This window comes from Mauremys reevesii, linkage group 3 (assembly GCF_016161935.1).
Source record: "Mauremys reevesii isolate NIE-2019 linkage group 3, ASM1616193v1, whole genome shotgun sequence".
Classification (NCBI taxonomy): Eukaryota; Metazoa; Chordata; order Testudines; family Geoemydidae; genus Mauremys; species Mauremys reevesii.
Window position 1 is genome coordinate 54,156,529 of NC_052625.1, and position 27,906 is coordinate 54,184,434.

Here is a 27,906-nt window from a genome sequence, read left to right on the forward strand (position 1 = left end):
GAGGACAGGCAAAGGGGTAAACATCAACATATTTGACATCAGCTTGTGTCATGGCTGTTATATTATATACGGACCAAATTCTGCCTGCAGATATGCTCAAGTTGAAATTAATAGAAGTTACTTGCATACTGGTATGGGCAGAAGTATATACAATATATTGAAGTATATATATTTTCAAAATAATAAACACTATATTAGTATCGCATCTCAGCCACAGGCTTCTTTTTTAAATTTAAAAATTAATCAGAATAGAAGCTATTCTGCTAATCATCATCACAAGTTTTATTTCTGTCCAAAGAAGTCAGCAGATATGTCTAATTCTGCTATATACTCCTATTTTCAGATGCTGGAGTTCTAACAATTTTTTTTTTAGTGACTACATCACTGGTTTATATAATGATACTTCCATAAACTTTCCTCCCCACCTCATCTCCCTCCATTTCCCAAAAATTAATCCCCTCTGCTGACCGTGAAGCTCACTGAGGAGAATCAAGGAACGAGAGATTTTTGGTCATTTTGGTTGTCCCCACTGCTGTTAGTCCATCTTCTTCTGCACTACTGTAAATCCACTCTGTCCCACATGAAGCTAAATCCTTCTCTCACATACACGGTTATACTGTAATGCTAATTAACTTCAGTGGGGCTGCACCGCTGTAACAAAGAGCAGATTGTAGCTTATAGTACAGGGGTCAGCAGCCTTTCAGAAGCAGTGTGCCGAGTCTTCATTTAGTCACTTTAATTTAAGGTTTCACGTGCCGGTAATAAATTTTAATGTTTTTAGAAGGTCTCTCTATATAAGTCTATATATTATATAACTAAACTATTGTTATATTGTAAAATAAACAAGGTTTTCAAAATGTTTAAGAAGCGTCATTTAAAATTAAATTAAAACGTTGAGCTTACGCTGCCGGCCCGCTCAGCCCGCTGCTGGTCTGGGTTCTGTTCACCTAGGCCGGCAGCGGGCTGAGCGGGGCCTGCGGCCGGGACTCCGGCTGGCAAGGGTCCAGCAGCCAGAACCCCAGACTGGCAGCAGGCTGTGCGGGGCCAGTGGCCAGGACCCCAGACCAACAGTGGGCTGAACGGCTCAGCCCGCTGCTGCTCAGGGGTTCCATCCACCGGCTCCTGCCAGCCAGGATCCCGGCTGCCAGACCCGCTTAGCCCGCTGCCGATCTGGGGTCCCGGCCCTGCCCACATACAGTGGATACCTACCTTCTCCCTGGTTCTGGCCCATTCTCTTTCTCTCTCTCTGCACTGAGCTGAGGGTGGGAGTGCACTGAGCACAGGGCGTGGGGTGAAGGAGCAGGCTAGAGGTTGGGGTGTAGGGTCTGGCCAGGAGCAGGGCCTCCCGGGGGGGGCAATTTGCAGTGGGCCCTACAGGGGCACCACGAGCTGCTCCGGGTTTTCAGCGGCGGGCCCTTTACTCGCTCTGGGTCTTCAGCGGCAGGTCCTACAGTGCAGCGGAAGACTCGGAGCAAGTGAGGAACCCGCCGCTGAAGTGCTGCTGAAGCCTCGGCGCGCCGCCCGGTCAGTACAAGCACCACAAGCAGCGGAGGGAAAAAAAAGGGGAAAAAAGCGATCGGCGGCACTTAGGCTGCTCTACCGCCACTGCTTCATTCTTTGGCGGCAATTCGGCGGCGGGTCCTTCCCTCCAAGAGGGACCCGCCGCTGAATTGCTGCCGAAGACCCGATCCTGCCCCAGGCCCCCTGAATCCTCTGGGCAGCCCTGGCCAGGAGCGAGAATGAGGGAGGGGGCTCAGGGTTGGGGCAGGAGGTTTGGGTGTGGAGTGCTTACCTGGGCAGCTCCCATTTGGTGCAAGAGGTGCAGGTGGGAATATGGGGGGGGGTGTGCTGCAGGAGCTCCTGTCTGGTGCTCAGGGTAGGAGTGGGGATGTGGGGGATGCAAGAGTCAGGATGTGGGGGTGCATGGGGTGTGGGGAGGCTGGGTATGTGGGGGGGTGCCAGAGTCAGGGCTGGGGTCGTGGTGGGGGTGAAGGAGTCAAGCAGAGGGCTGGGTGTGTGTGAGGGGGTACAGGGCTCAGGGCAAGGGCCTAGGGTGTGTGCAGGGCTCACGGCATGGGCCTTGGGGGTGTGTGGGGCTGCAGGGCTCAGGACAGAGGACTGGATGTGTGAGGGGGAATCAGGGCAGAGTGCTGGATGTGTGGGCTGGGGTCATGGGGTGCTCACGGCAGGGGGCTGGGTGTGTGTGAGGGGGGTCAAGGCAAGGGCTGGGGGTGTGGGCTGGGGTCGTGGGGTGCTCATGGCAAGGGGCTGGGGATATGTGAGGGGGGGGTCAGGGCAGAGGGCTAGGGGTGTGGGCTGGGGTCGTGGGGTGCTCACAGCAAGGGGCTGGAGGGGATATGCCCCTATTCCACTACCTCCCTTCCCCAAGGCCCTGCCCCCACTTCTTCTCTGTCTCAGCCAGGAGCAGCGAGTAGGCTGACTCCACTCCTCCCCAGCCCCTCCCTCGCAAGGGCCATCAGCTGAAGGGCTGGCAGAGAGGGAGGGACGGAGAGGAGGAGGAGGGGCAGGAACCCAGCACACTGCGGGAAGAGGCAGGGGAGCCGGCAGGACCAAGCTTCTGCCCCCTGCCCCCATGGGAGGGGGCAGAGGGTGGAGAAGAGCAGGCTAGGCCAGACCGGGCTGGGTGAGATTTTTAATGTTATGCTGCTGCCTGCCGGGACTCCGTGCCGTCTTTGGCACACGTGCCATAGGTTGCCGACCCCTGTTATAGTACTTGCTTTTGCAATCTGAGTAGGGTATTGTTGGGTAGAATGGACAGAGTGCAGCGAATCAGGGAGATTAGTGGCAATATGGGTAGCAGCATGAGGATCTCCGTAAGTGACTTTGAGAGAGGCAGTCAAGAGGATAGGAAAGAGAAGAAATAAACATCTATTATAACTTTTCTAGTTATGGGAATTGAGCTGTCTCTCCCGTCTCTTCTAGGTATGTTTCCCCCGGCTAGCCCTTTTCCCTTACTTACCTACTGTAAATATCACTTGCCATGTGCAGCTGCTTTCTTACTGAAGTGAGCTTGTTTTTTTTGCTTCCCCAGACTTCAATGGTGTTCTTTAAGGAAGCTGTAGAACACACTACAAGGGCTGCTAGAGTCTTTCGGCAACCAGGTGGCCACATGATGCTAGTAAGAATATTCATTTTTTAACATTTACATAATTCTAAATTTAAAAAAATTAAGAATCCCAATGGAAGTGGGGTTTTATGCAGAATTTCAACTTGCTGTACTTACTAAGAAGATTCACCTAAACCATATTAATTCCTAGCAAGATAAAATCAGAGCTAGCACTTGTATCTTTTGAGGTTACCATCTTTAGGAAAATAAGCTGAGCTTTGTATTGTATTTTAAAATAAATTATTCTGGCACTGAATAATGTTATCCATCCATCCACATTCCCTGTATGGCCATGTCATCCCAAAAGTCTCCAGGAATCCTTTACCTTGAGAAGTCTTTGTTGGAGGCAGTTGCCCCCTTCTCCTGTAAGTTTCTGGAAGAATCAGGTAGTCATTCCTCCAATCTTATATTTCGAGAAGGGCATACCTTATGTAGTTGTTGCACCCAGACGTGTAAAGAACTTTGTGGAGGCAGCAGCTGGAAGCTACCAGTTCCCCTACTTGGCAGAAGCAGGGCACAAAAGCCTTCCACTTCCTATTCAGCACTCTGTACATATGTGAGGGTGTCTGAGGTGTCTTTTAGGCCTCAGCTAATGCTTCAGTAAGGCCATGAACTTTTCCTGCTCTGGTTCTCCCTAACGAGCTGGGCAGCCCCAGACCATACAGGCTCTTTCTTCTTCGAGTGGTTGTTCATGTCTATTCAAAGTAGGTGTGCGTGCACCGCGTGCACGCCAGCCGGAAGATTTTCCCCTAGCAGCACCTGTAGGGTCGGCCCTGGCGCCCCCTGGAGTGGCGCCACTACGGCACCCTATAAAGGGGCTCGCCAACCCTCCACCCCTTCAGTTCCTTCTTACTGCCGGTGATGGCTAGCTGGAACTTCGCTTGCTGATAGCAAGTTTAGCAGTGTCCATAAACCTAGTGTATATAGTTCGTGTATATAGTTAGTCCATCTAGATTAGTTGTACATAGTTCTTTGCTGTTGGGGGTTCCCCCACACCTACTCATCGCCCCGCTGGGGCATGCCCGGGTCTCCCGGGTTTAAACTCTGCAAGGACTGCGGAAAGTTCATGCCAAAGAGTGACCCACACTCTGCTTGTCTGTGGTGCCTCGGGGAGAGCCACCAAAGGGACCGGTGCACTATTTGCAGGGGCTTCTGTCCCAGAACTCTCAAAGACAGAGCACAAAGACTTAGAGTTCTTCTGATGGAGGCTGCCTTGCGGCCACCTTCGGACCCGGAGCTGGCCGACGCGGTGACCAGCACATCATCGTCGGTGCGGAGCACCCCGGCACCAGCGTCAGGATTTAGAGCCCAGCCCAAATCCTCCAAAACCCAGCACCAGAGGGAGTCGGGTCATAAGAAGTCAGCCTCAGTGTGGCACCGCTCGCCATCCCCGGTGCCTGCTAAAAAGAAGAGGTCGGTGAGGGAGCGATCGCCCTGCCAGGACCTCCACAGGCCGACGCCGTCCGCCGGTACAAGTGGACAGGCTGGGCTACAGCCCCCGGCTGCTCCGTTGACTCCCGCACCGGAGAGAGGGTGGTCGAGTCCGGAGCGACCAACATCCCTGGACCTTAGCGGAGACGTGCGTCCCCCCTCAACGCCAGAGGCATTCGAGGCGGCCTCAGACCTGCTGAGACTCCCGGTACCGGCCTCCCCACATCGTGGCAGGGAGTTGCCTACTATAGCTCGTCCCCCAGTACTGTCTAGGGGCAAGCCGGCCATGCTGTCACCTCCTCTCCATCCCGCGCCACCCGGGCGGCTCCGGACCAGAGAGACAGCTCCCTGCCTCCGCACCACTCTCCGGTGACAACGGGTGCCACTCCTCCCAGGTTCTCTTATTCAGAGACCTCAGACTCAGAGGCGGACTCCTATCGCTCCAGCTGGTTGCGGAACAGGAGGTCGACTTCAGGGGTGAGCCACCAGCGGTACCCACCACAGTGGCAGCAGCAATGGCAACCGCCCTCCCAGTCGCTGTTTTGGACCCCTTGGGCCTACCACCAGTCGGTGGGCCAGGCGTTTGGTCCTCGCTCCAGGTCGGCCTCGGTCTCCTCGGCATCGATGGCCCCGGCACAGTTGCCTCCTCCAATGGCACAGTCGCCAGGCAGGGGTGTACCGCATCTAAGTTCAGCACCCCTTAGCCGGGCATCGGCACCGGCGGTGACCACGGTTCGGGCTCAACAGGTGCCGCCAGACACGCCAAGCCGTTCATTGGTGACCCCGGTACCAGCCACAGTGCCGCATTTGGAACCGGCACCGGGCCCGCAACCTCGGTACCATGTGCCGCCAGACCCCAAAGGGCTGGAAGCGCCGGAGGACGGGCCGATCCAAGTGATTTCCTCCTCTTCTTCCCCAGATGAGGCGGTCGCGGGCACAGCCACGGCACCGGCCCTGGAAGACACTAGGATCCTTCAACAACTGCTCAGGCGAGCGGCTCAGAGCCTCGCAATCCAGGCTGAGGAACTTGAGGTGGACATAGATCCGGTAGTGGACATCCTGGCTCCATCGGGACCATCCAGAGTGGCCCTACCATTGATCAAGACCATAGAGGACACGTCCCGCACCTTATGGCAAACGCCAGCCTCATTGGCCCCTACTGCCAAGAAAACAGAGAGGCGTTATTTTGTGCCCTCTAAGGGGCATGAGCATTTGTACACCCATCCTTCCCTGGACTCCCTGGTGGTAGACGTGGCCAACCAAAGGGAGCGTCAAGGGTTTCAAGGGTCGACGCCAAAGAACAGGGATGCCAAAAGGCTCGACCTCTTTGGTAGAAAGGTGTACTCCACGGCGGGCCTTCAACTATGAATAGCCAACCAACAGGCTGTCGTAAGCCGATATGGTCATAACACATGTTCGGCCATGTCGAAGTTTACCGAGCTCCTTCCCCAGGATTCGAGGGCAGAGTTTTCAGCCTTGGTGGAAGAGGGAAAGCTCTTCTCCCGAACCTCCCTTCAGGCTGCCCTAGATGCAGCGGACTCGGCCTCACACTTCATGGCAACAGGCCTGGTCATGTGGCGGGGAGCCTGGCTCCAGGTCTCGGGCCTACCCTATGAGGTCCAGCAGACTATCCAGGACCTCCCCTTTGAAGCGCAGATGCTGTTTTCGGACAAAATGGATAAGCGTCTGCATAGTCTAAAGGACTCGAGGGCTACGCTTCGCTCGCTGGGCCTGCATACCCCGACAACCCAACGTAGACAGTTTAGGCCGCAAGCGGCGCCGCGCACTTACCAGCCTCAGAATCATCCAGAGGTTGGGCGCAGACAGGGCAGGAACGGCAGGAGGCGCCACCAACGCCATCCCTCCGGCCAGGCATCCGGCCAACCAAGACCGACATCGGGGCCTAGACCCCCTATTTGATGGTACAGTCGAGGACGGCCTACCGATCAGGACTCCGGATCCTTCTTTCCCTACCTTTGGGTCATGTCTGTCCCCCTTCTACTATGCCTGGTCCCAAATCACATCAGACAGTTGGGTGCTTCGCACGGTAGAGAGGGGATATTCTATTCAGTTCTCCTCCCTCCCGCCCCACCAGCCCCCCTCCCCGTCCCTTTTCAGGGACCCCTCTCACGAGCAACTTCTAATTCAGGAAGTGCGGTCCCTCCTCACAGCGGGGGTGGTGGAGGAAGTTCCTCAGGAGGTCAGGGGCAGAGGCTTCTACTCCCGGTATTTTCTAATACCGATGGCAAAATGGGGCCTCAGACTCATCCTGGACTTGTGGTGGCTGAACAAGTTTGTGAGAAAGCTCAGGTTCCGCATGGTCTCCCTGTCTTCGATCATTCCCTCCTTGGATCCAGGAGATTGGTATGCCACCCTCGACTTAAAGGATGCATATTTCCATATTGCCATAATCCCCCGACACCGTCGGTACCTCAGGTTTGTCATGGCCGACGCCCATCTGCAGTTCACAGTGCTCCCGTTTGGCCTATCGGCGGCACCAAGGGTCTTCACAAAGTGCATAGCAGTCGTGGCGACCTTTCTGCACAGGTGGGGTATCCAGGTATTCCCCTACTTGGACGATTGGCTTATAAAGGGCTGCTCCAAGGAGCAGGTGGAAGCTCAGGTGCTTTTCATCAGGCGGACCTTCCTCGAGCTCGGCCTCCTCTTAAACGAGGCCAAGTCCACCTTGTCTCCTACCCAAAGGATAGAATTTATAGGGGCGGTTCTGGACTCAACACACGCCAGAGCGTATCTTCCGGAGTCCAGGTTCCGGTCCATGTCCGAAATCATTCTCGGTCCGCAACGCGCCCCGACCACCACAGCAAGAAACTGCCTCAAGCTGTTGGGCCACATGGCGGCGTGCACCTATGTGGTGAGCCATGCCAAACTCCAGCTTCACCCACTACAATGCTGGTTGGCGACGGTATACCGCCTGGCCAGGGATCCCCTGGACTCAGTGGTGACTCTTCCCCAGGTGGTGCTGAGCTCTCTCCAATGGTGACTCGACCCACTGAAGGTGTGCTTGGGTGTTCCCTTCGCCACCCCTCAACCCTCCCTCTCCCTGGTGATGGATGCCTCGGATTGGGGATGAGGAGCGCACTTGGGGGACCTCAAGACACAGGGCTTGTGGTCGCAGGAGTACCTCAAGTTACATATCAACGTCTGGGAGCTGAGAGCTGTTCACCTGGCTTGTCTTACCTTCCAATCCCACCTGGCCGGCAGATGTTTCTCAGTCCTCATGGACAACACGTCAGCGGTCTTCTATATCAACAAACAGGGGGGTGCACGCTCCTCTCCCCTGTTCAGGGAAGCCCTTGCGCTGTGGGACTTTTGCGTTCAGAATGCTACCCACCTGATGGCGTTCTACCTCCCGGGGGAACAGAACGGCCTGGCGGATGCCCTCAGCCGCTCTTTCCGGGGTCACAAGTGGTCACTTCTTCGGGATGTAGTGCGCTCAATCTTCTGGCTCTGGGGTCGTCCCCAGTTAGACCTGTTTGCTTCAAGGGAAAACAGGAAGTGTTGGTGGTTTTGCTCCCTCCAGGGCCACAGCCCGGGGTCTCTGTCGGACGCCTTCCTCCTGTCGTGGAAGAAAGGGCTGCTCTACGCCTTTCCTCCAATTCCCTTGATACACAGGGTAATTCTCAAGATCCGCAGGGATCACGCCCATGTAATCCTGATAGCACCGGCATGGCTGCGCCAACATTGGTACACGTTGCTCCTGCACATGTCCACCCGAGCGCCCCTGACTCTGCCCCTGCTGCCGGACCTGATCACGCAGGACCAGGGCTGCCTCCGCCACCCGAACTTGCAATCACTCCACCTCACAGCCTGGATGCTCCATGGTTGAACCCGGTGGAGTTGCAATGCTCCCAACAGGTCAGACAAGTGCTGCTCGGTAGTAGAAAACCTTCGACCAGGGCCACCTACCTGGCCAAATGGAAACGCTTCTCCATCTGGTCCGGTCAGCGAGGGCAGGAACCGTTGCGGGCCCCAATTCCCATTATCTTAGACTATCTGCTCCACCTGAGACAGTTGGGCTTTTCCCTCTCCTCGGTTCAAGTTCACTTAGCGGCCATCTCGGCTTTCCACCCGGGAGAAAGGGGCACCTCAGTGTTCGCAAACCCGCTGGTTGGTCGTTTCCTCAAGGGCATGGACAGGCTGTTTCCGCATGTCCGTCAACCAGCTCCTACCTGGGACCTCAACCTGGTCCTCTCTGCCCTCATGGGGCCTCCCTTCGAGCCCCTGGCTTCATGCTGTCTGCTGTACCTGTCATAGAATGTTGCTTTTCTTGTAGCGATCACCTCGGCCAGGAGGGTATCGGAGCTCAGGGCGCTGACATCCGAACCCCCGTACACAGTCTTCTATAAGGACAAGGTCCAACTTAGACCTCACCTGGCTTTCCTCCCCAAGGTTGTCTCCCAATTCCACATGGGACAAGATATCTTCCTACCGGTGTTTTATCCAAAGCCACACTCTTCCGGTAAGGAGCGGAGGCTGCATTCCCTGGATGTCCGCAGGGCCCTAGCCTTTTATGTTGAACGGACAAAGCCGTTTAGACGGTTGACCCAGCTCTTCATCGTAGTGGCGGATAGAATGAAGGGGCTCCCGGTCTCCTCTCAGAGGATCTCTTCGTGGATCGCGGCCTGCATATGGGAATGCTATCGTATAGCTAGAGCCACTATCCCTCTGGTTACGGCCCACTCTACCAGAGCGCAGGCCTCCTCCGCAGTGTTCCTGGCTCAGATCCCGACTCAGGAGATTTGTAGAGCTGCCCACGTAGTCCTCCATCCACATGTTCACGTCGCACTATGCCATCACGCACCAGGCTAGGGATGATGCCACCTTCAGTCGTGCAGTGCTTCAGTCAGCAGTGACCTCCGACCCCACCTCCTAAGGTTAGGCTTGTGAGTCACCTACTTTGAATGGACATGAACAGACACTTGAAGAAGAAAAAACGGTTACCCACCTTTTAGTAACTGTTGTTCTTTGAGATGTGTTATTCATGTCCATTCCAATACCCACCCTCCTGCCCCTCTGTCGGAGTGCCAGCAAGAAGGAACTGAGGGGGTGGAGGGTTGGCGGGCCCCTTTATAAGGCGCTGTAGTGGCGCCACTCCAGGGGGTGCCAGGGCTGACCCTACGGGCACTGCTAGGGAAAAATCTTCCGGCTGGCGTGCACGCGGCGCGCGTGCACCTACTTTGAATGGACATGAACAACACATCTCGAAGAACCACAGTTACTAAAAGGTGGGTAACCGTTTTTTCAGGCTTGGTGGACAGCTGATGAAAGATGTCCAATAAGTATGATATTAAGAAGTAAGTAGTTATCCAGCCTGAGTTGTGAAAAACCTGGAATTTATTTTGTTTCTAGATTTTATTTGAATTTCTGTGTCACTCTGAAATATTTACAATAATAAAACATATATTAGAATGTTTTTATATTAGAAACATTACACTCTAATCCTGGTCTATGAATGCAAACTTAGAATAAAGTTAAAAGTTAAGCGATGAGAACATTAAAAGATTCTTGCTATATATATCCTCTCCATTATTTACTGCTCATCTGCAAACTTGATCAGTGAAAAAAATGTTGACTGGCATAGGGTAACGAACCAGTTCCGGTGGGAACCCACTAGAAACACACCTGCTCAATGATGCTTCCCTATTTACTATTACATTTTGAGACATATCAGTTAGTCAACTCTTAATCCATTTAATGTGTGCTATGTTGATTTTATATTATTCTAGTTTTTAAATAAATTGTTTAATGCCTTACAGAAGCCTAAGTATATTATGTCAACACTATTACCTTTCTCAACCAAACTTGTGATCTCATCAAAAAAGATATCAAGTTAGTTTGACAGAATCTGTTTTCCGCAAACCCATTTTCATTGGCATTCATTGTATTACCCTCCCTTTAATTCTTTATTAATCGAGTCCCATAACATCCGCTCCATTATGTTGCCTGGAATTAATGTAAAACTGACAGACTTAAAATTACCCAGGTGATTCGATTTTCCCTTATTAAATATTGGCACAACATTAGCTTTCTTCTTGTCTTCTGGAACTTTCCCAATATTCCAAGCCTTATTGAAAATCAACTTTAATGGTCCAACAAGCTCCCCAGCCAGCTCTTTTAAAATTCTTGAATGCAAGTTATCTGGACCTGCAGATTTAAAAAAAGTCTCTAGTTCTTGCTGTTAAACATCCTCCTGAGATACTAGTGGAATGGAAAGAGAGTTATCATCATATGATATGACTAAGTCATCTGTTTTTTTGCAAATACAAAACAAATATTTATTGAACACTTCTGCCTTATTATTGATAATTCTACCCTTTCTATCTAGTAATGGACCAGTACCATTACTAAGGGCTTGTCTACACTACAGGACTATTTCGAATCTACTTAAGTCGAATTTGTGGATTCGACCTTAATAAGTCGAATTTGTGTATCCATACTAAATACACAAATTCGAACTTCTGAGTCCACATTCACGGGGCCAGCTTCGACTTTGGAAGCGGTGCACTGTGGGAAGCTATCCCACAGTTCCCGCACTCCCCGCTGCCCATTGGAATTGTGGGATTTCCCCCCAATGCATGCTGGGGGGAAAAATGTGTCGTCATTGAACCGTCAATCCCGCCCTCCCTCTCTTCCTTGAAAGCGCCGGCGGGAAATCTGTTCGCGCCCTTCTCTGGTCGGTTACAGCGCGGACGCCACAGCACTGCGAGCATGGAGCCCGCTGCGATCATCGCTGCACTTATGGCCGTTGTCAACTCCTCGCACGTTATCGTCCACCTCTTCCACAGTCAGATGCTGAGAAACCGGGCGAGGAGGCTCCGGCAGCACGGTGAGAGAGTGGCGCAGACCTCTCAGAAAGCAGGGTACGCCGGGCAGTGGAGATCATGGTGGCAATGGGTCAAGTTCATGGTGTGGAACGGCGATTCTGGGCCCGGGAAACAAGCACAGACTGGTGGGACCGCATAGTGCTGCAGGTCTGGGATGACACAGAGTGGCTGCGAAACTTCAGGATGCGTAAGGACACTTTCCTTGAACTGTGTGACTTGCTGTCCCCTGCCCTGAAGCGCCAGGACACAAGGATGCGAGCAGCCCTGACTGTGCAGAAGCGAGTGGCCATAGCCCTCTGGAAACTTGCCACGCCAGACAGCTACCGGTCAGTAGCGAACCACTTTGGCGTGGGCAAATCTACCGTGGGGATTGCTGTCATTCAAGTAGCCCACGCAATCGTTGAGCAACTGCTCTCAAAGGTAGTGACTGTCGGAAATGTCCAGGTCATCATAGATGGCTTCGCTGCGATGGGATTCCCAAACTGCGGTGGGGCTATAGATGGGACTCACATCCCTATCCTGGCACCAGCCCACCAGGCCAGCGAGTACATTAACCGAAAGGGCTACTTTTCAATGGTGCTGCAAGCTGTGGTGGACCATAGGGGACGTTTTACCAACATCAACGTCGGGTGGGCGGGCAAGGTTCATGGCGCGTGTGTTCAGGAACTCTGGTCTGTTTAGACGCCTCCAGGCAGGCACTTTCTTCCCGGACCACAAAATAACGGTTGGGGATGTGCAGATGCCTACAGTGATCCTCGGGGACCCGGCCTACCCGCTAATGCCCTGGCTCATGAAGCCCTATACAGGCGCCTTGGACACTGAAAAGGAACTCTTCAACTACCGGCTGAGCAAGTGCAGAATGGTGGTGGAGTGTGCTTTGGACGTCTCAAGGGAGATGGCGGACCTTACTGACTCGCTCGGACATCAGCGAAAAGAATATCCCCGTAGTTATTGCTGCTTGCTGTGTGCTCCACAATCTCTGTGAGAGCAAGGGCGAGACCTTTTTGGCCGCTTGGGAGGTTGAGGCAAATCGCCTGGCTGCTGTTTATGATCAGCCAGACACCTTGCTGAGAGAATATCCCAGCGGGAAGCGATATGCATCAGGGAGGCTTTGAAAGCGAGTTTCCTCGCAGAGCAGGGTAACCTGTGACTGTCCACTTGATTTTAAGAGAGCCTGATCATAAACCAAGTTTTCCCCACTTCCCAAGGACGTTTTAAAACTAAGGACATGTTTTAGTAATTAATAATAAATCTTTCGTTGACTTTGCATTTCTGTTTCTTCGTTGAAACATGGAAGCATTCTGTGCTGGTTAAGGTGTGCACTGATGGGTGGGTTTGCAGGAAGGCGAGGGTGCCGTCCTTGGATAGGGGTTACCATGACGGCTGTGGGTTTGGGCGTTGGAAGGGGTGAGGGGTGTGGGGGAAGGGTGAGTATCTGCCCCTGGATGAGGTCTCTTTTTGGGGCTCGGGGCACCGGGGAGGATCGTGACTACGGTCCAAATGCATGTGAAGGGAAGCCTGCCTTTACATTCGGGGATGTCAGGCACCAGGACCCTGCACAAGCATACACATCAAGGAAAGACCCGGGGCAGCATACACCACACAGACTGTCCCTGGTGCCTAGTGACTGCAGTCTGTGTGTGCCCTGCAGTTGACCCTGCAGCCAAGTCTGTAGCATGGCACTGTGGGCTATGCAGTGACATTACAATTCCCCCCCCCCCCCACAGAACAACAGAAAGTCTTCTGACACCAGAAACGTGACGGAAACAGTCAGTAACACCAAACCGCTTTTAATAATGTAATACACAGTGGGGGGTTTGAACTTGGAGTTGGGACTGGTTGATGCTGTAAAGAAAGAGCTTGTACAAATTTACAGCGCGACAGTTGTCTCTAACATTATCGGTGTGCTGCGGTGCAGGGACAGTTCTCACGGCCCCTACCGCCCCTCCGTCTTGTCACTTTGGGTGAGGGGGGGACAGGACTTCTTGGCGTTGGAGGGCGGTTGCAGATGCACTGCAGGGGGGCTCTCTCCTCCTGACTGCGGTCTTGCAGAACATCTACAAGGCGCCGGAGCGTCTCCGTTTGCTCCCTCATTAGACCAAGCAGCGTTTGAGTCGCCTGCTGGTCTTCCTGCCGCCACCTATCCTCCCGTTCCAGGTGTGTGCGATGCTGCTGACACAGGCTCTCCCTCGACTGTCTCTGCTCTGCTGCCTCCGCTCTGGAGCTGGCCATCAGTTCCTGGAACATGTCGTCCCTTGTCTTTTTCTTTCGGCGTCTAATCTGAGCCAGCCTCTGCGAGGGGGATGGCGGGGCAGTCCGTGAAGGAGCCGAAGCTGTGTGATGCGAAAAAGTAGGTGATTTCCTTGAACAAATACATGTTTGCCAACAGTAAACACAGTCTAGTCATTTTCAGTTAAGAAGACCAAACAGGGAACCAAGTCTCAGGAGATCTCGGAACTAGTCTGAGATTTCGGAATACGCTCTCATTGGCGGCGCGATTGCACTGGATAGCGCACAAGCGAGGAGAGACAGCTGCATCCCTCTTGCACAAAGTCCTGGTAAGCCTTACAGTACAGACTGCTTATCAGATAGTGCTTAGCTGTGCTCTCCTGCTGGAGGCAATGTGCAAAGCAGAAAAGATGAGCGTTATGCGGCATCTCCCGCCAGTGACCGCGAAAGACCCCTGTATGCTTTTCCTCTGAGGCCTGCAACACGTGGCTGTTAAGCGAGGGTCATTCTTATGCAAAGTAAAACTCTGTTAAGCGAGGGTCATTCTTATGCAAAGTAAAACTCTGTTAAGCGAGGTCATTCTTATGCAAAGTAAAAGTCTACCATGCACAATAGTAACAGTACACTAATTCCACTAATTAGATGCAGCACTTCCACAACGACATCACCCTGAGGCGTGTCAGGCGCACACAGAGAGGCGGATGTTAATAGAAGCCCTGCACAGACCAGGACCCTACGCTGCCATGCTCGTAGGCGATGGTCCCCTCTACCTGAGGATGGCATGGCGCGGAAGAGTGTGCTTCAACGGAGCACCCAATAAAGCACCTCTCCCAAGAAACCTCTTGCTGAGGCTTTTCCAGCTGCTCTCTGAGAGCTTTTTTGAAATATCCCCAGAGGACTATTGCTCCATTGCTGTTTGTGTAGACCTGCTGTTTGTTTAGTTTCATATTTAAAAATGTTTATATAGTATTTCTATTTTTATATAAATCCCTGTTTCTTAAAAAATAAATGTTTCCCTGTTTGTAGCACTTACCGCCTGATCCTTCCCTGATTCCGAGTCCTGGTTAACGGGCGGACGGTTGGTAGGGGATCTCTGTGAGGGTGATGAAGAGATCCTGGCTGTCAGGGAAAGCGGGAGTGGGTTCGATGTCGCCTGCGCCGTCCTCTAAAGACCCTTCCTCATCTTCCCCATCGGCGAACAGGAGGGGAACTGTCCCGGTACACTATTCCGTCCTCGGAGTCCACCGTCACTGGTGGGGCACTGGTGGCAGACCCACCTAGAATGGCATGCAGTGCCTCGTAGAAGCGGCATGTCTGGGGCTGGGCTCCGGAGCGTCCGTTTGCCGCTCTGACATATTGATACCCTTGTCTTAGGTCCTTCACTTTCACGCGGCACTGCATCGCATCCCGGCTGTATCCTTTGTCTTTCATGGCTTTAGAGACCTTCTTGAAGGTCTTCGCGTTCCGCTTGTTGGAGCGCAGCTCCGAGAGCACAGACTCCTCGCCCCACACAGCGATCAGATCCTGGACTTCCCGGTCACTCCATGCTGGGGACCTCTTTCTATTCTGGGATTGCCCGGACTCCTCTGCTGGAGAGCTCTGCATCGTTGCAGGTGCTGCGGAGCTCGCCCCGATGTGCAACCAGAACGTCAGATTCAAACCGCCCAGACAGGAAAATGAATTCAAATTTTCGCGGGTCATTTCCTGTGTGGCTGGCCAGAGAATCCAAGCTCGGAATGCTGTCCAGAGCGTCAACAGAGTGGTGAACTGTGGGATAGCTCCCGGAGCTGCTAAGTTCGATTAGCATCCACACCAAGCCTAATTCGAGCTAGCAAGTGCGAATTTAGCGTTACTCCACCTGCCGGGGTGGAGTACCAAATTCGAACTAAAGAGCCCTCTAGTTCGAATTAAATGGCTTCCTGGTGTGGACGGTTGAGCGGTTAGTTCGAATTAACGCTGATAAATTCGAATTAAAGTCCTAGTGTAGACCAGGCCTAAGATTCGTTTTGTTTCTAGTACAGCTTAAAAACTCCTTGTTGCTGGCCATAGATTTCTCCTGGTGTCCCTTTGCTTCCCTTAGGAATTGTAGAAAATTGATATCTTCTGATATATTTATTAATATCAACTTCTCTTATGATGGTCCTTAACGTGAATATATGATAAACACAGGATCTCCTGGACCTGAATCCAGCTTGTCCTTTTCTAAGTTTTGGATCCACTGTCTCTTTCATCCTGTATAGTATCACACTGCAGAAGATTTTCCCTACAACAAAGAGTAGTAGAGTAACTCCTCTCCAATTGTTACAGTCAGTGAGATCACCCTTTTGGGGGTATTCTGACAATGACTCCATGTTTCTACAGGGTCATAATCGTCACTTTTTTCTCAGAATTCATTAAACAGTTCTGTCAGTTTTGTTAGGTTGGTGGTATCAAGTACTTTTAGCAATTCTGCTGTAATTTGATTGTCTCCTGCCGCTTTGTTTTTCAGCTGCTTAATTACAGCCTAAACTTCTGAGAATTCTATTAGACCATTGTTAATGTCAAGTTGATCAGATTTGCTGAAGTGGGGCTGTGGCTGTTGAGGATTTCTTTGAAATGCTGTGCCCATCTCTGTTTCTGTTCTACATCAGTTGCAAACATTTTTCCATCTTTGCTTTTTATTGGCCCATTTCCGAAATTTCCACACAGGGTTTTAGTAACTTGGTAAAAAGCTCTGTGATTTCCTGTCATATCAGCAGTTTCAGCCTACGCTGCTAGATTTTCAAAATATTTCTGTTTCTTTCCCAGTGTTGCTTTTCACTGCATTGTCAGCTTTTTTTTATTCTAACCATCATAAAAGAGTGAATAGAACTACATTACCTTGGACACAGCACACTAACCAGCAGGGATCTCAAGAAGCAAGTGGCATCACGGATAGGACAGGCGTCCATAGTGTTCAGTAAACTCAACAACATATGAAATCAAAGATATACTGCACCATAACAAAATTTAGAATTTTCAACACAAATGTAATCTCAGTGTTAACATATCACTTCGAAAGCTGGAGATTTACCAAAATGCTAGACAGAAAACTAGACACTTTTGAAAATAACTGCCTATGAAAGATTATGGGCATTGGATACAAAGACTTCATTAGTAGCTAACATATCCAATAAATTGCCAACCAGCAGCTCATCACCACCAGAATCAGATGGAAGCACTGGACATATTTAGGGCATGTACTCTGGATGCCAACACATAGACTCCCACATGAAGTCTGTCATGTCCCGCTGCATAGCATTTATGTCATCTCAGTACTCTAACTGAAGCAAATAAACTGGTGCACAGAAAAAAGTGGAAACATCTGCATGCTACCTTCCAGAGCTACACATTCAAGTGGCAGAACTGCTTCAGCAACTGTCTGCTGAACTGATAGTCATCTCTGTAGTTGTATGCTGTGTTGTAGCCATATTGGTTCCAGGAGATAGACCCAATGGGTGCAGTAATATCTTTTATTGGACCAACTTTTCTCACCAATGGAAGTTGGTCCAATAAAAGATATTACCTCGCCTTCCTTGTCTCTCTAATATCTGTAGTTGTACAGTTATTTCATTTTATATTTTTCTTTTCAATCTATAGTGAAGGGATTCTCAAACCATCTGCATGACTGTGTATGTGTGTGTATATAGATAGATAGATAGATAGATAGATAAAATAACTAATATCTTTCTGCAGATTGGCCTGGATGGAAATGGGAAAATAACCTGTGCAACCCTTGCCTGTTATTTAGCAAACTGTAGTCTCTTTAGATTGTCTGTTACCCACAGTTACAGCTACACAGATTTCATAGAGGACCTGAAAAGAGTCTATAGACAAACAGGGCTGGAGGGCCAGAACACTGTTTTGCTCATCACTGATTCAGATATAGTTCAGGTAAATGCTTTCTTACATGATGTTTTTGCTAAAGTTAGAGTACTTGCATGCATGCTTGTTTTAGGCCTGGTCTGCACTGGGGGGATCGATCTAAGATACGCAACTTCAGCTACGAGAATAGCGTAGTTGAAGTCAACATATCTTAGATCGACTTAGAATCACTTACTTCGTGTCCTCGCGGCGCAGGATCAACGGCCGCCGCTCCCCCGCTGACTCCGCTTCTGCCTCTTGCCCTGGTGGAGTTCCAGAGTCGACGGGGAGCGCATTTGGGGATCAATGTATCATGTCTAGACGAGACGCAATACATTGATCCCCGATAGAGCAATCACTACCCGCCGATCTGGCAGGTAGTGTAGACATACCCTTAGAGTTGTACCATTGTGCGGATACAAATATGTTTTGTACAAACAAATGGAGACCATGGGCTAAAAATTGGTCTCTTTAAAAGTTTGGTCCTGCTTCCTTTTAAACTCAATAGCAAAACTCCCTTTGATTTCAGTGGTGCAGTATTGGGTTCCGACTATATGCTATATAGCAGGGGTTGGCAACCTTTCAGAAGTGGTGTGCCGAGTCTTCATTTATTCACTCTAATTTAAGGTTTCGCGTGCCAGTGATACATTTTAACATTTTTAGAAGGTATCTTTCTTTAAGTCTATAATATATAACTAAACTATTGGTGTATGTAAAGTAAACAAGGATTTTAAAATGTTTAAGAAGCTTCATTTAAAATTAAATTGAAATGCAGAGCCCCCCGGACCGGTGGCCAGGATCAGGGCAGTGTGAGTGCCACTGAAAATCAGCTCATGTGCTGCCTTCGGCACGCGTGCCATAGGTTGCCTACCCCTGCTATATAGTGAGAAATGTCCTTTTTCCTAAACTGTGTTCCTATTTCACAGTGATGTGAAAAAATAGGCACCAATTTGAACAGAAAGAAAAAAATGAAACATTTAAACATGATCATACACTTCAATAAGTTGATTAATTACCAAGATAAATTCACAGTTCACCCATAGTTGAAAGAACGAGGTATTTGACTTTATGCTTGAAAAGGCACTCATGGCCACGGGTTTTGTGGTGTACTTGTATGCATCATTATGTATATTTTTTTTACTTGTGTATATTATATGTATGTGCCCAATGAAGACAAAAACCTAATATTTGGTGCTATCAATGATTGGGAATTTTTTAATATTTTGTTCTGGTGCTTGTACAGAGCAAATCTCTTTGCTCTGACAACTGGACTGGAAACCTGACAGGAGTAGACCTTCATATAAAATTTCAGCACTTTTGTTAATGGGGTCAGAGGCAATAAGAAAATGGCCTCTTTTGTGGTATTTCTTTTTCCAGTTTTAGCCAAAAAAGCAGGATGAGAAAGCATATGAAAATTAATAGATAATGTAAAGTTAACCAGTTTTTTCACCTTAGAGAAGTTTCAGGTTTCATCTGAGTTGCAGGCAAAGATTTGGGTTAATTCCTCTTTTTCTAAAATGGTCCAACTGTCCTAATCCAAATACAGTAATGCTTAGGGCTACAAATTTGTCACTTTATTTTTTATCAAAAATCACAGAGCAGTCTTGGTAAATTTAGTAAAAGTCATGTATTTAGGGGGCAATGGTGTGTAAAGTCACAGATATGAAAAGTCAGTTATATCTCCTTAAATACAGTCTACATAAATCCCTGCAGAAGGGCCACCAACCTCCCACAGCAGCTCCTTCCACCCCAGCACTGCAAACCTAATCCCCACCCAGTGCAGAGGGGAGGCCCTAAGGTGGGTCAGGAAAAGCTGGAGCCTGTTCTGTACTCATCCCACAGTGGTGGCTCCTGTCCCATAGGACTGGACCTGGCTCCCCAGTTGAGGCATTGCGCCCTGGTACACAAAGTTACAGCACCGCTCAGGTTTGGCCTGGTCATCCCTCAGTCATGACAGAAATGTGGCTGAGCCAAACCTGAGTGAGTAGTCCTATGACCCTGACAGGTTGTAATGCCACTCAAACAAATTTGGCCGGGCAGCACTGCAACCCTTTGTGCCAGGTCACATTACCTGAGAGGGGAACTGGGCCCAGCATATGGGACAGTGTGGGTCAGACTCACTCTCCAACTCCTCCCCCTCCCTGACCTCTTCTGCACACCGAGCCAGTGACTCATTTAGAACCTCCCCGGAATCTACTGGTTTGCAATCCACTGTTTGGGAAACTCCCCTTTATTAAAATCACAGACACAAAGAAAAGTCACAGATTAACCAAAAAATCACTGTATCTGTGATATTTTTACCACTGTGACAAGCCTTCAGCCCTAAAAATGCTTTATGATATATTGTATTAGTTTTAAAAGGAAATAAGTAACAAGTTTTGCAGGGATTACTAATTGTTGTTCTTTACCCTAGGATTCTTTTTTAGAACATTTGAGCTGCATTCTGAATTCTGGAGAAGTGCTTGATTTATTTGATAAGGAGGAGTTGGAAGGTATTGTTGTGAAGCTTACAGCTGTTGCCGAAAAGGCTGACTACTCTAACAGCAGAGAAGCTATTCTTTCATTTTTCATGCAGGTACTGTTTCAAATACATTAATTTTAGAGAATTTGAAACTTTTTTATCAAAATGTCCAAGGGCTAGACCCTGTTCCAGTTGAACAATAGTTTCGCCATTGTCATCAGTGTAAGCAGGAGTAGGTAGCTGTATCTAAGACCATTTCAAAGATGCCTACCTAAGTCAAAAGTTACTGAGGCACTTAAATCGCTTTTGAAAATGGAACTTAGTCACTTAAATGTTTTGAAAATTTTGCCACATGTTTATATTATTACATATAAGTTTTAATAGTAGTAGTTTTGAATTTTAAAATTTATATTTTGCATCATATTTCACCCTTTGTTTTTACATTCAACAATCTAGGATGCTTACTTAAGTATTTGATTTGCTGAAATGTTTTTTCTTCTTCATAACAAGAAAACTAAAGAGATGGTCTGTGTGACATTCCACAGGGTACAGTCTGAACTGATGGACTGCTATGTCCCCTTAGCTGTCCAACCTGAGATGCTTTTTACATTGCTTTGCTGGTGAACAGCAACCCCTCCTGGCTCTGCTCACTCGCAGCCACCAGCATGTAAAGTCACTCCGAGCTGAATACATGAATGTTATGCCCAGCCATTCATGAATTACATATAGAGTGATACCCACATAGTCCCAGTCCCAGTCTTATGCACCAGAAATATGTGTTTTATACTGCTCAATAGCCCTCTGGACAGTATAAGCTCATAGATAGTCCAACATTCCAACACTGGGTAATGTTTATGCACCAGGCTTGTTGACCTAAGTAGAGATTCTCAAGCACTTCAGCCAAAACAAGTGTATTAACAGAGAAAGATGGTTTTTAAGTGATTACAAGTGATAAGGCTTAAAAATCAGAATTAGTTAAAAAGAAATAAAAGGATAAACACACAAACTAATACCTAAACTTTATCAAGGGTAATAGGTTTAAAAGCAGAAAGAAGTTTTTCTCAACAAAAGCTTACAGCAGTCTGTGCTGGCTTGAAAACTGCCAGGCCAGGACCAGTCCTCCAGTTCAATGATGCTTCTTTTGTCTTTCAAGCAGTGAAGTTGCCGTCAATAGAGATGGAGGGGAAGTGGTAAGGTGGAGGGCACTGTCTCCCATTCTTATATCCCACTCCCCTCTTTGAGGATTAGTCCCACTGGGGTACAGACAAACAGTCTCCTGTGTATGTGAGGTTTGAAAAGTTTCTGGGAGGAAATGTAAATTCTTTGTTTATATCTTCCTGCCCTGCTGGTGAATAGCCAATTAAGTAGGTAATGGCGCTTTAGCACTTTGCTGACATGCCAGTGTGTCTTTGTCTCTGAGAAATTGGTTTGTGGGTGTTACCCAGAATTACAACATATTCCAGTAACAATCATACAGTAAAATCTCACCACTTTACACACAGTGTTGTTACACACATCTTAACAGGACAATGATATTCAGCAGATTATAAATTTTCAAATGATACATCACAAGGCATACTTTGTACAAAATATATCATAACCATATTAACGTGGTGAACATGGAGTACCGGGTGTCACAGTATGTCAACAAATTTCCGTCACAACTGGGGTTTGATTCTACAGTCCATATGAATGTGTAACTCCCATTTACTCTAAGAATTAAGCATGTGTAGGGACTGCAAGATCAAGGATATTATGAGCTAGCAAATTCACTAAGTATTTGAGCAGTCTGCCTTTTCTTTTAGGTATTTTAATATTTTGTACTCTGTTTTTTATAGTCTTAAATGCGTGACTTAAAAATGATTAGGTAAATTTTTACATTGTTGATCATGTATTAGTACAGTATTGTTGTCACTTAAAAAAGAGAGCATTACATTAGTAAAAAGTAGTAATCTTAACATAATTTTTGTAATAAAATAATTCCAGCCAGCAAACAGGTTTGGGAAAAGAGATATGTAACTGTAATTCCCCCTGCCAAAATTAAACCTTTATTTCAGAGAGTACGTAGCAAGCTTCATATTGTTTTGGCGACAAGTCCTGCAGGACTTAACTTCCGTCAACTTTGTCGGATATATCCTTCCATCGTTAATTGCTCTACCATTGACTGGTATGACAACTGGCCTGAAGAAGCTCTACTGCATGTTGCAAAAATCTACTTTAGCCATGAAGACATTTGTGATGACAGTGAGGTAGCATAATAATAGAACTTACCTTTTTTTAACTGTAGTTAACACTTTTTCATTTATTGTGCATTTGATACCAGATTCAGACAACATGGAAATTGCAGAGCCAAATTCAGCAGAGATTGAAATGACAATCTAGGTCTGGACCTGAGTTTTGCATTTGTTACATGAGTACAAATCAGGAATAATTTCATTGAAGCCAGTAGGGCTAAACTGGTGTAAAACCAGCATAACTGAGAAAAGAATCAGGCCCATAGAATGTATGTCAGATCATTGTTAAAACACCAATTTGATATAAAATGAGACCTACATGCTGAGGTGCAATAACAGGGAGCAGTAGAAAAAACACAATTGTCAGGATGATATAAAATAAAATTATTACTACATTGCAAAAATGAGTACAATTATTTTTCCCACTTCCATGGTGATGTACAATTTTTGGCTTGGCTTATGGTGAATTTTACAAAAGCTGTTTTGCTATAGAAAACTGCTTTTCATTAAAGGAAAATTTAACCAAGCTACAATTGATGTGAAGTGAGTTTTCATTTTTTGCAAAAACAGTGACTAGGAAAATTTTGCCATTCTCAATGCATATGTTTACATATTTTTCCAGGGCCTAATTGTCAAACATGATGGGTCAGAGTCTTCCCTCACTTACATTGGTGCAAATCTATTGGCTTCATTTTTATCCTTATAACTAAGGCTAAGATTTTGTCATGGATATTTTCAGTAAAAGTCATGGTCAGGTCGTAGACAATAATTAAAAATTAATGGAAGCCTGTGACCTGTCCCTGACTTTTGCTAAAAATATCCATGACAAAATGGGGAGCCTGGGCAGCTGGGGGTAGTCTGGGAGCTCCAGGGACCCCTACCACCCATAGGGGCTTGGAGCTCTTCAGTCCCCCTCTGCCTGCGGCTCTGAGCTGCGGGAGTCCCCCCTGCCTCCCATGGAGGTCGGGAGTGGCGAGGGTCCCCCCTGACAGCCAGGAGCAACGAGGGTCCCCCCCCCACCATCCGGGGTGGTAGAGAGCGGCAGGGGTTCCCCCTGCTGCCCACAGCGGGGGACCCTGCAGCTCTCATCCGACGCTGGCTGAAGTCACAAAGGTCTTTGGAAGTCACAGATTCTGTGACTTCCATGACCTCTGTGTCTAAATCGCAGCCTTAATTATAACTGACGACAGAATTTGACCCTTTGTATTGTTCAGTGTCCTCATTTGTAATAAAACTGTACAGATTTTCACTTGGCAACAAGAGCTGAAATTCTTATACAAATATCCTTTTCATATTCCTACTCATGAGACATGTCAACTGGTGCAGTGTAAATGGTGGAACCTTCTTATAGCAGTGTCCCAGAGGGTATGTCTGCACTGCAATCCAAGGTGTGAGAGCAGCATGGATAAACCTACTCTGGCTTTGCCCACACTACCATGACTAAAAGTATCAGTGTAGATGCAGTGGCACAGGCATCAGTGCAAGCTGTACAAGCATACTGGGGACCCTGGGTGTGTATCATGTGACTAGCCCACCTTGAAGCCCATGCTGCCTCATCTACAGTACTATTTTTAGCTGCGATAGCTATCTCTATCTATGCTGCAGTAACACCTCAGATTGCAGTATAGTTGTATCCTTAGAATGCTCAGGCTCTCCTCCAACCCCCTCTCCTCCACTTTCCCAAACATTCCGGGGGCAAGCCTATAAAAAGAGAAGCAATAGGACACAAGGAGAAATCAATTGCCAGTAGAATTTAAGATAGGAGGAGGTTTTTGATATATTAGGAACAAAAAAATCCTGAGAATGGTATTGGTCCATTATTGGATGGAAATGATAGAATTATCAATAATAATGCGAAAAGGTAGGAGTATTCAATAAATATTTCTGTTCTGTATTTGGGGAAAATTTTAATTGTAAATGAGGAATCATCTTTGAGTAGGTTGTGTATTTCCAGGGGTCCTGCAAGGGTCTTTGCCCTACACTGTTTAATACTTATATCAGTGACCTGGAAGAAATCATAAAAACATCTCTGATAGAGATCTCAGGTGACACCAGAATTGGGTTGGTGCAAAAATAGACAATTGAGTAATAATTACATAATCAGCTAGCCAGAGAGGAGTTACAGCTCCCTCCCACTTGAATGGGCCATCACAGAGACATATTAGTCCTCGGTGATTCACTTTCACTCCAAGGCCATAGAGGCTTAATTTCAATATATAGATACATTATTCCTTAAATATTACCGTATGCACATCTCATAATGATTAGGAGTATCAGTAAGTTACAAATATTTGGTAGAAACCTCACCTGTTGCCCTTTATGAATAAGTACTATAAAAGCAGTGTATTTGGTGTAGAGAGTTTGTCAGGTCTGAGGCAGGAATTGCTCTTAAAGTACAGTGAACCCTTTGCCAGTTGACACTTATGGGCCTCTGTGTCACACTTCCCTAGACTTCATGCTTAAATAAGACATATACTTTAAACACTAAGAGTGTTTTAGCTCAGTGGGTTCTCAACCAGGATCTGGGACCCCCTGGGGGGCCCTGAGAAGGTTTCAGGGGGTCCGTCAAGCAGGGTTAGCATTAGACTTGCTGGGGCCAAAGTCAGAAAACTGAAGTCCGAGGCCTTGAGCCCCACCGCCTGGGGCTGAAGCTGAAGCCTGAGCAGTTCAGCTCCATAGGGACCCTGGCGTGAGGCCCCAGGCTATTGTCCTGCTTGCTACCTCCTAATGCCAGCCCTGTCTTTTATATGCAGAAAACCAGTTGTGCCACTGGTGGGCCATGGAGTTTTTATAGCATGTTGTGGGGGCCTCAGAAAGAAAAAGGTTAAGAACCTCTGCTTTAGCTTACTATCTTAATAGGGCTAAGTAATTTTATAAGTGTCCCAATCTCTTTATTTCATGTTCTGACAATCCTAAAGGTCACATTACCTCTTCACAATCATTATCTAGATATGTTAGACCAGGGATTTGGAGCAATCAAATTTTTGAATTTCTCCGCTCCAGCTCCGGGCTCCGCTCCAAAGCCCTGGGTTAGAAAGTGTATGGAAAAACGTTAAAGATAGCATCCATTCCTCCCCATGATGGGGTTAGGCCGTCGTCAGGCTATCCCTTGATATGAGGATGATGTCTGCCAGGGGAAAAGTCATTGATGAAACTTAAGATGGCTAAGGAGTCCAATTTGTGCTTTACATGTTTTATTCATATATGTGATAGGTGGTTGCTTGGAAAGAGCACAACTTCTGGCCAGGATGCTGTATCTTTTCCTTCCTCCTCAACCGTTTCTCAGCCACTTGAGCAAGGCAATTCTCTTCAAAACAGGCTGAGGCTTGATGTATGATGCAACAACATTGCAGTCTATTGCCAGCCAGCTCTTCCCAATTGGTGCAATGCCTCCCTTCTTAAAATATATTTTCAGGGTATTCTTGTAGCTTTTCCTCTGTCCCCCACAGATCCTCTTACCATCACTAAGTTGAGAAAAGAGGACTTGCTTCAGAAGGCAAGTATCGGCCATCCGCACACAATGATCAGCCCAGTTAAGTTGATGTTTCATAATTAAGGCTGTGATATAGTCATGGATATTTTTAGTAAAAGTCATGGTCAAATCATGGGCAATAAACAAAAATTCACGGCCCATGACCTGTGCATGACTTGTACTATAAATACCACTATCTAAATCTTAGCTGGTGGGGGAGTTTCGCTGCTCAGGGAGGGGGCATGCCCCCGGGGCCATCCACCCCCCCCACCCTTCCCCACTGCTCCGCCCACCCCTGGGACTACTGCTAGGGGCCGCTCACCTGCCGCTGCTGTGGCCACCCATGGGACCACTGCTCAGGCAGTCTCCAGGGCCAGTGTGCACCGATCGCTGCTCAGGCGGTCACCGGGACCAGGTGCCTGGGGCCACCTGAGCAGCGGCTAGTGCGGCTGGCTCCAGGGCCTCTCCAGCAGTGGCCGGTGTGGCTGGCTATGGAGCTACTCCAGCAGTGGCAATGTGGCTGTCCCCGGGGCCACCTGACCTGCTGGTCCCTGGGGTCCGCCACACTGGCAGCTGCAGAAGTCATAGAGGTCGCAGGAAGTTACAGAATCTGTGACTTCCATGACAGACATGGAGCCTTATTCCTAATCTTCACCTCAACATGTGATGTTAGCTGCAGAGAGAATGCTGGTATTGGTGCAATGGTCTTCCCATCTGATATGGAGAATCTTCCTAAGGCAGCACTCCAGATGCTTAAGGCGGCTTCGGTATGTCACTCATGTCTCGCACCCATAAGGAAGGGTAGGGATCATTATGGTATTGTAGACCAGGATCTTAGTTTCCATCCGCAGATCTCTGTCAGTAAAGACACAACGGAGCAACTTTCCAAAGGACACATTGGCACAACGGATGCTATGTTCAGTCATTACATTGAGATTGGCTGTCTGGGAGAGGTGGCTACCAAAGTAAAGAAATGCTCAGCTTTCCAGGGGTCCACCGCCAGTGACAATTTGTGGGAGAATGGAGGCAACTAGTGTGGGGACAGGCTGGTGGAGCACTTTAGTCTTCCCATTCTTGAGGGAAAGTCCCAAGCTATGATAGGCTCCTGCTGGAGCGGCTCTGCAGCCAGCTACAACAGGCGCTGCCGGAGTGGCCCCAGGGCCATCCACCCCGGACGCTGCTTGGGTGTCCCCAGGAAGCTGGCCCTGGGGACCACCTGAGCAGCGGCAGGTGCAGCTGGCCCTGGGGACTGCCTGAGCAGTGGTTCCAGGGGCAGCCGGAGCAGTGGGGGAGGTAGCACCAGGGGCGGCCAGAACAGCTACTGCTCAGCAGTCCCCGGCAGCTGGTGCCCTCCTAAGCAGCTGTCCCCTGGCCCACTCTCCCAGAGCAGCAGCACCCCAGCTAAGATTTAGGCAGATGTATTTATGGTACAAGTCATGGACAGGTCACGGTCTGTGAATTTTTGTTTATTGCCTGTGACTTATCATGACTTCTACTAAAAATATCCATGACTAAATCATCGGTTTAGCGATAAACAATGGCTGGTGTTGTTCTCTACGCTTCTCTTGGATCTGTCATGCAACAAAAATCATGTTGATGGTGCTCTGAGACAGTCTGAGACCATATTGGGATTCTGAAAGGACATCTTCAGCAAGAGGGAGGAGACAGTTCAAAAGGATGCAAGAAGGACATTCCCAGAAATGGAGAGGAGGGCAATACCTCAGTAACTCCTGCACATTGACTTGTCCCCTTCCTTAAAAATTGTCACAATATCGGCATTCTTTAGGTTGGATGGAATTTCCTCATTAACTCAAATTCTAACAAAACGTTTATGCAGTTTTTGCACAAATGCTATTCCCAGGGGTGAAAGTAACTTACAGGACTTACCGGTACTGCCGGAGTCCCGAGGGGGGCGTGGCCTCATCCGTAAAAGGCGTGGCCTCAACCAGAAGAGGCGAGGCCTCTCAAGATTTAAATACTCTGGGGCACCAGCTGTGGCTGGGAGCCCCAGGGCCTTTAAGTCAACCCAGGGCTCTCAGGTAAATTAAAGGGCCTGGGGCTCTGGCCCCTTTAAATCTCCACCGCAGCTCCAGCTGGGCTTTAAAGGGCTCAGGGCTCCTGCAGCTGTGGGGAACTCCGAGCCCTTTAAAGCCCGGCCGCCGAAGCTGCAGGTGGGATTTAAAGGGCTCTGGGCTCTCTGCAGTGGTGGGGAGCTCTGAGCCCTT

General features: G+C 48.6%; 1 protein-coding gene across 24 annotated transcripts in view; it reads left to right on the plus strand.

Moving 5' to 3' along the window:
* DNAH14 (dynein axonemal heavy chain 14) overlaps positions 1-27,906 on the plus strand; it is a 459,746-nt gene that overhangs the window by 330,752 nt on the left and 101,088 nt on the right. For 22 of the 24 annotated variants that reach the window (XR_005596106.1, XM_039529958.1, XM_039529963.1 and 19 more), the window contains 4 exons: positions 3,053-3,139; positions 17,347-17,544; positions 19,928-20,089; positions 22,033-22,224. Coding sequence is in view for 23 of the 24 variants with exons in the window: in XM_039529958.1 (XP_039385892.1) it covers positions 3,053-3,139; positions 17,347-17,544; positions 19,928-20,089; positions 22,033-22,224 (639 nt within the window). In the remaining variant the exon portion in view is untranslated. The remainder of the gene's footprint in view (positions 1-3,052; positions 3,140-17,346; positions 17,545-19,927; positions 20,090-22,032; positions 22,225-27,906) is intronic. The other 2 variants (XM_039529968.1, XM_039529969.1) reach the window with 2 other exon arrangements.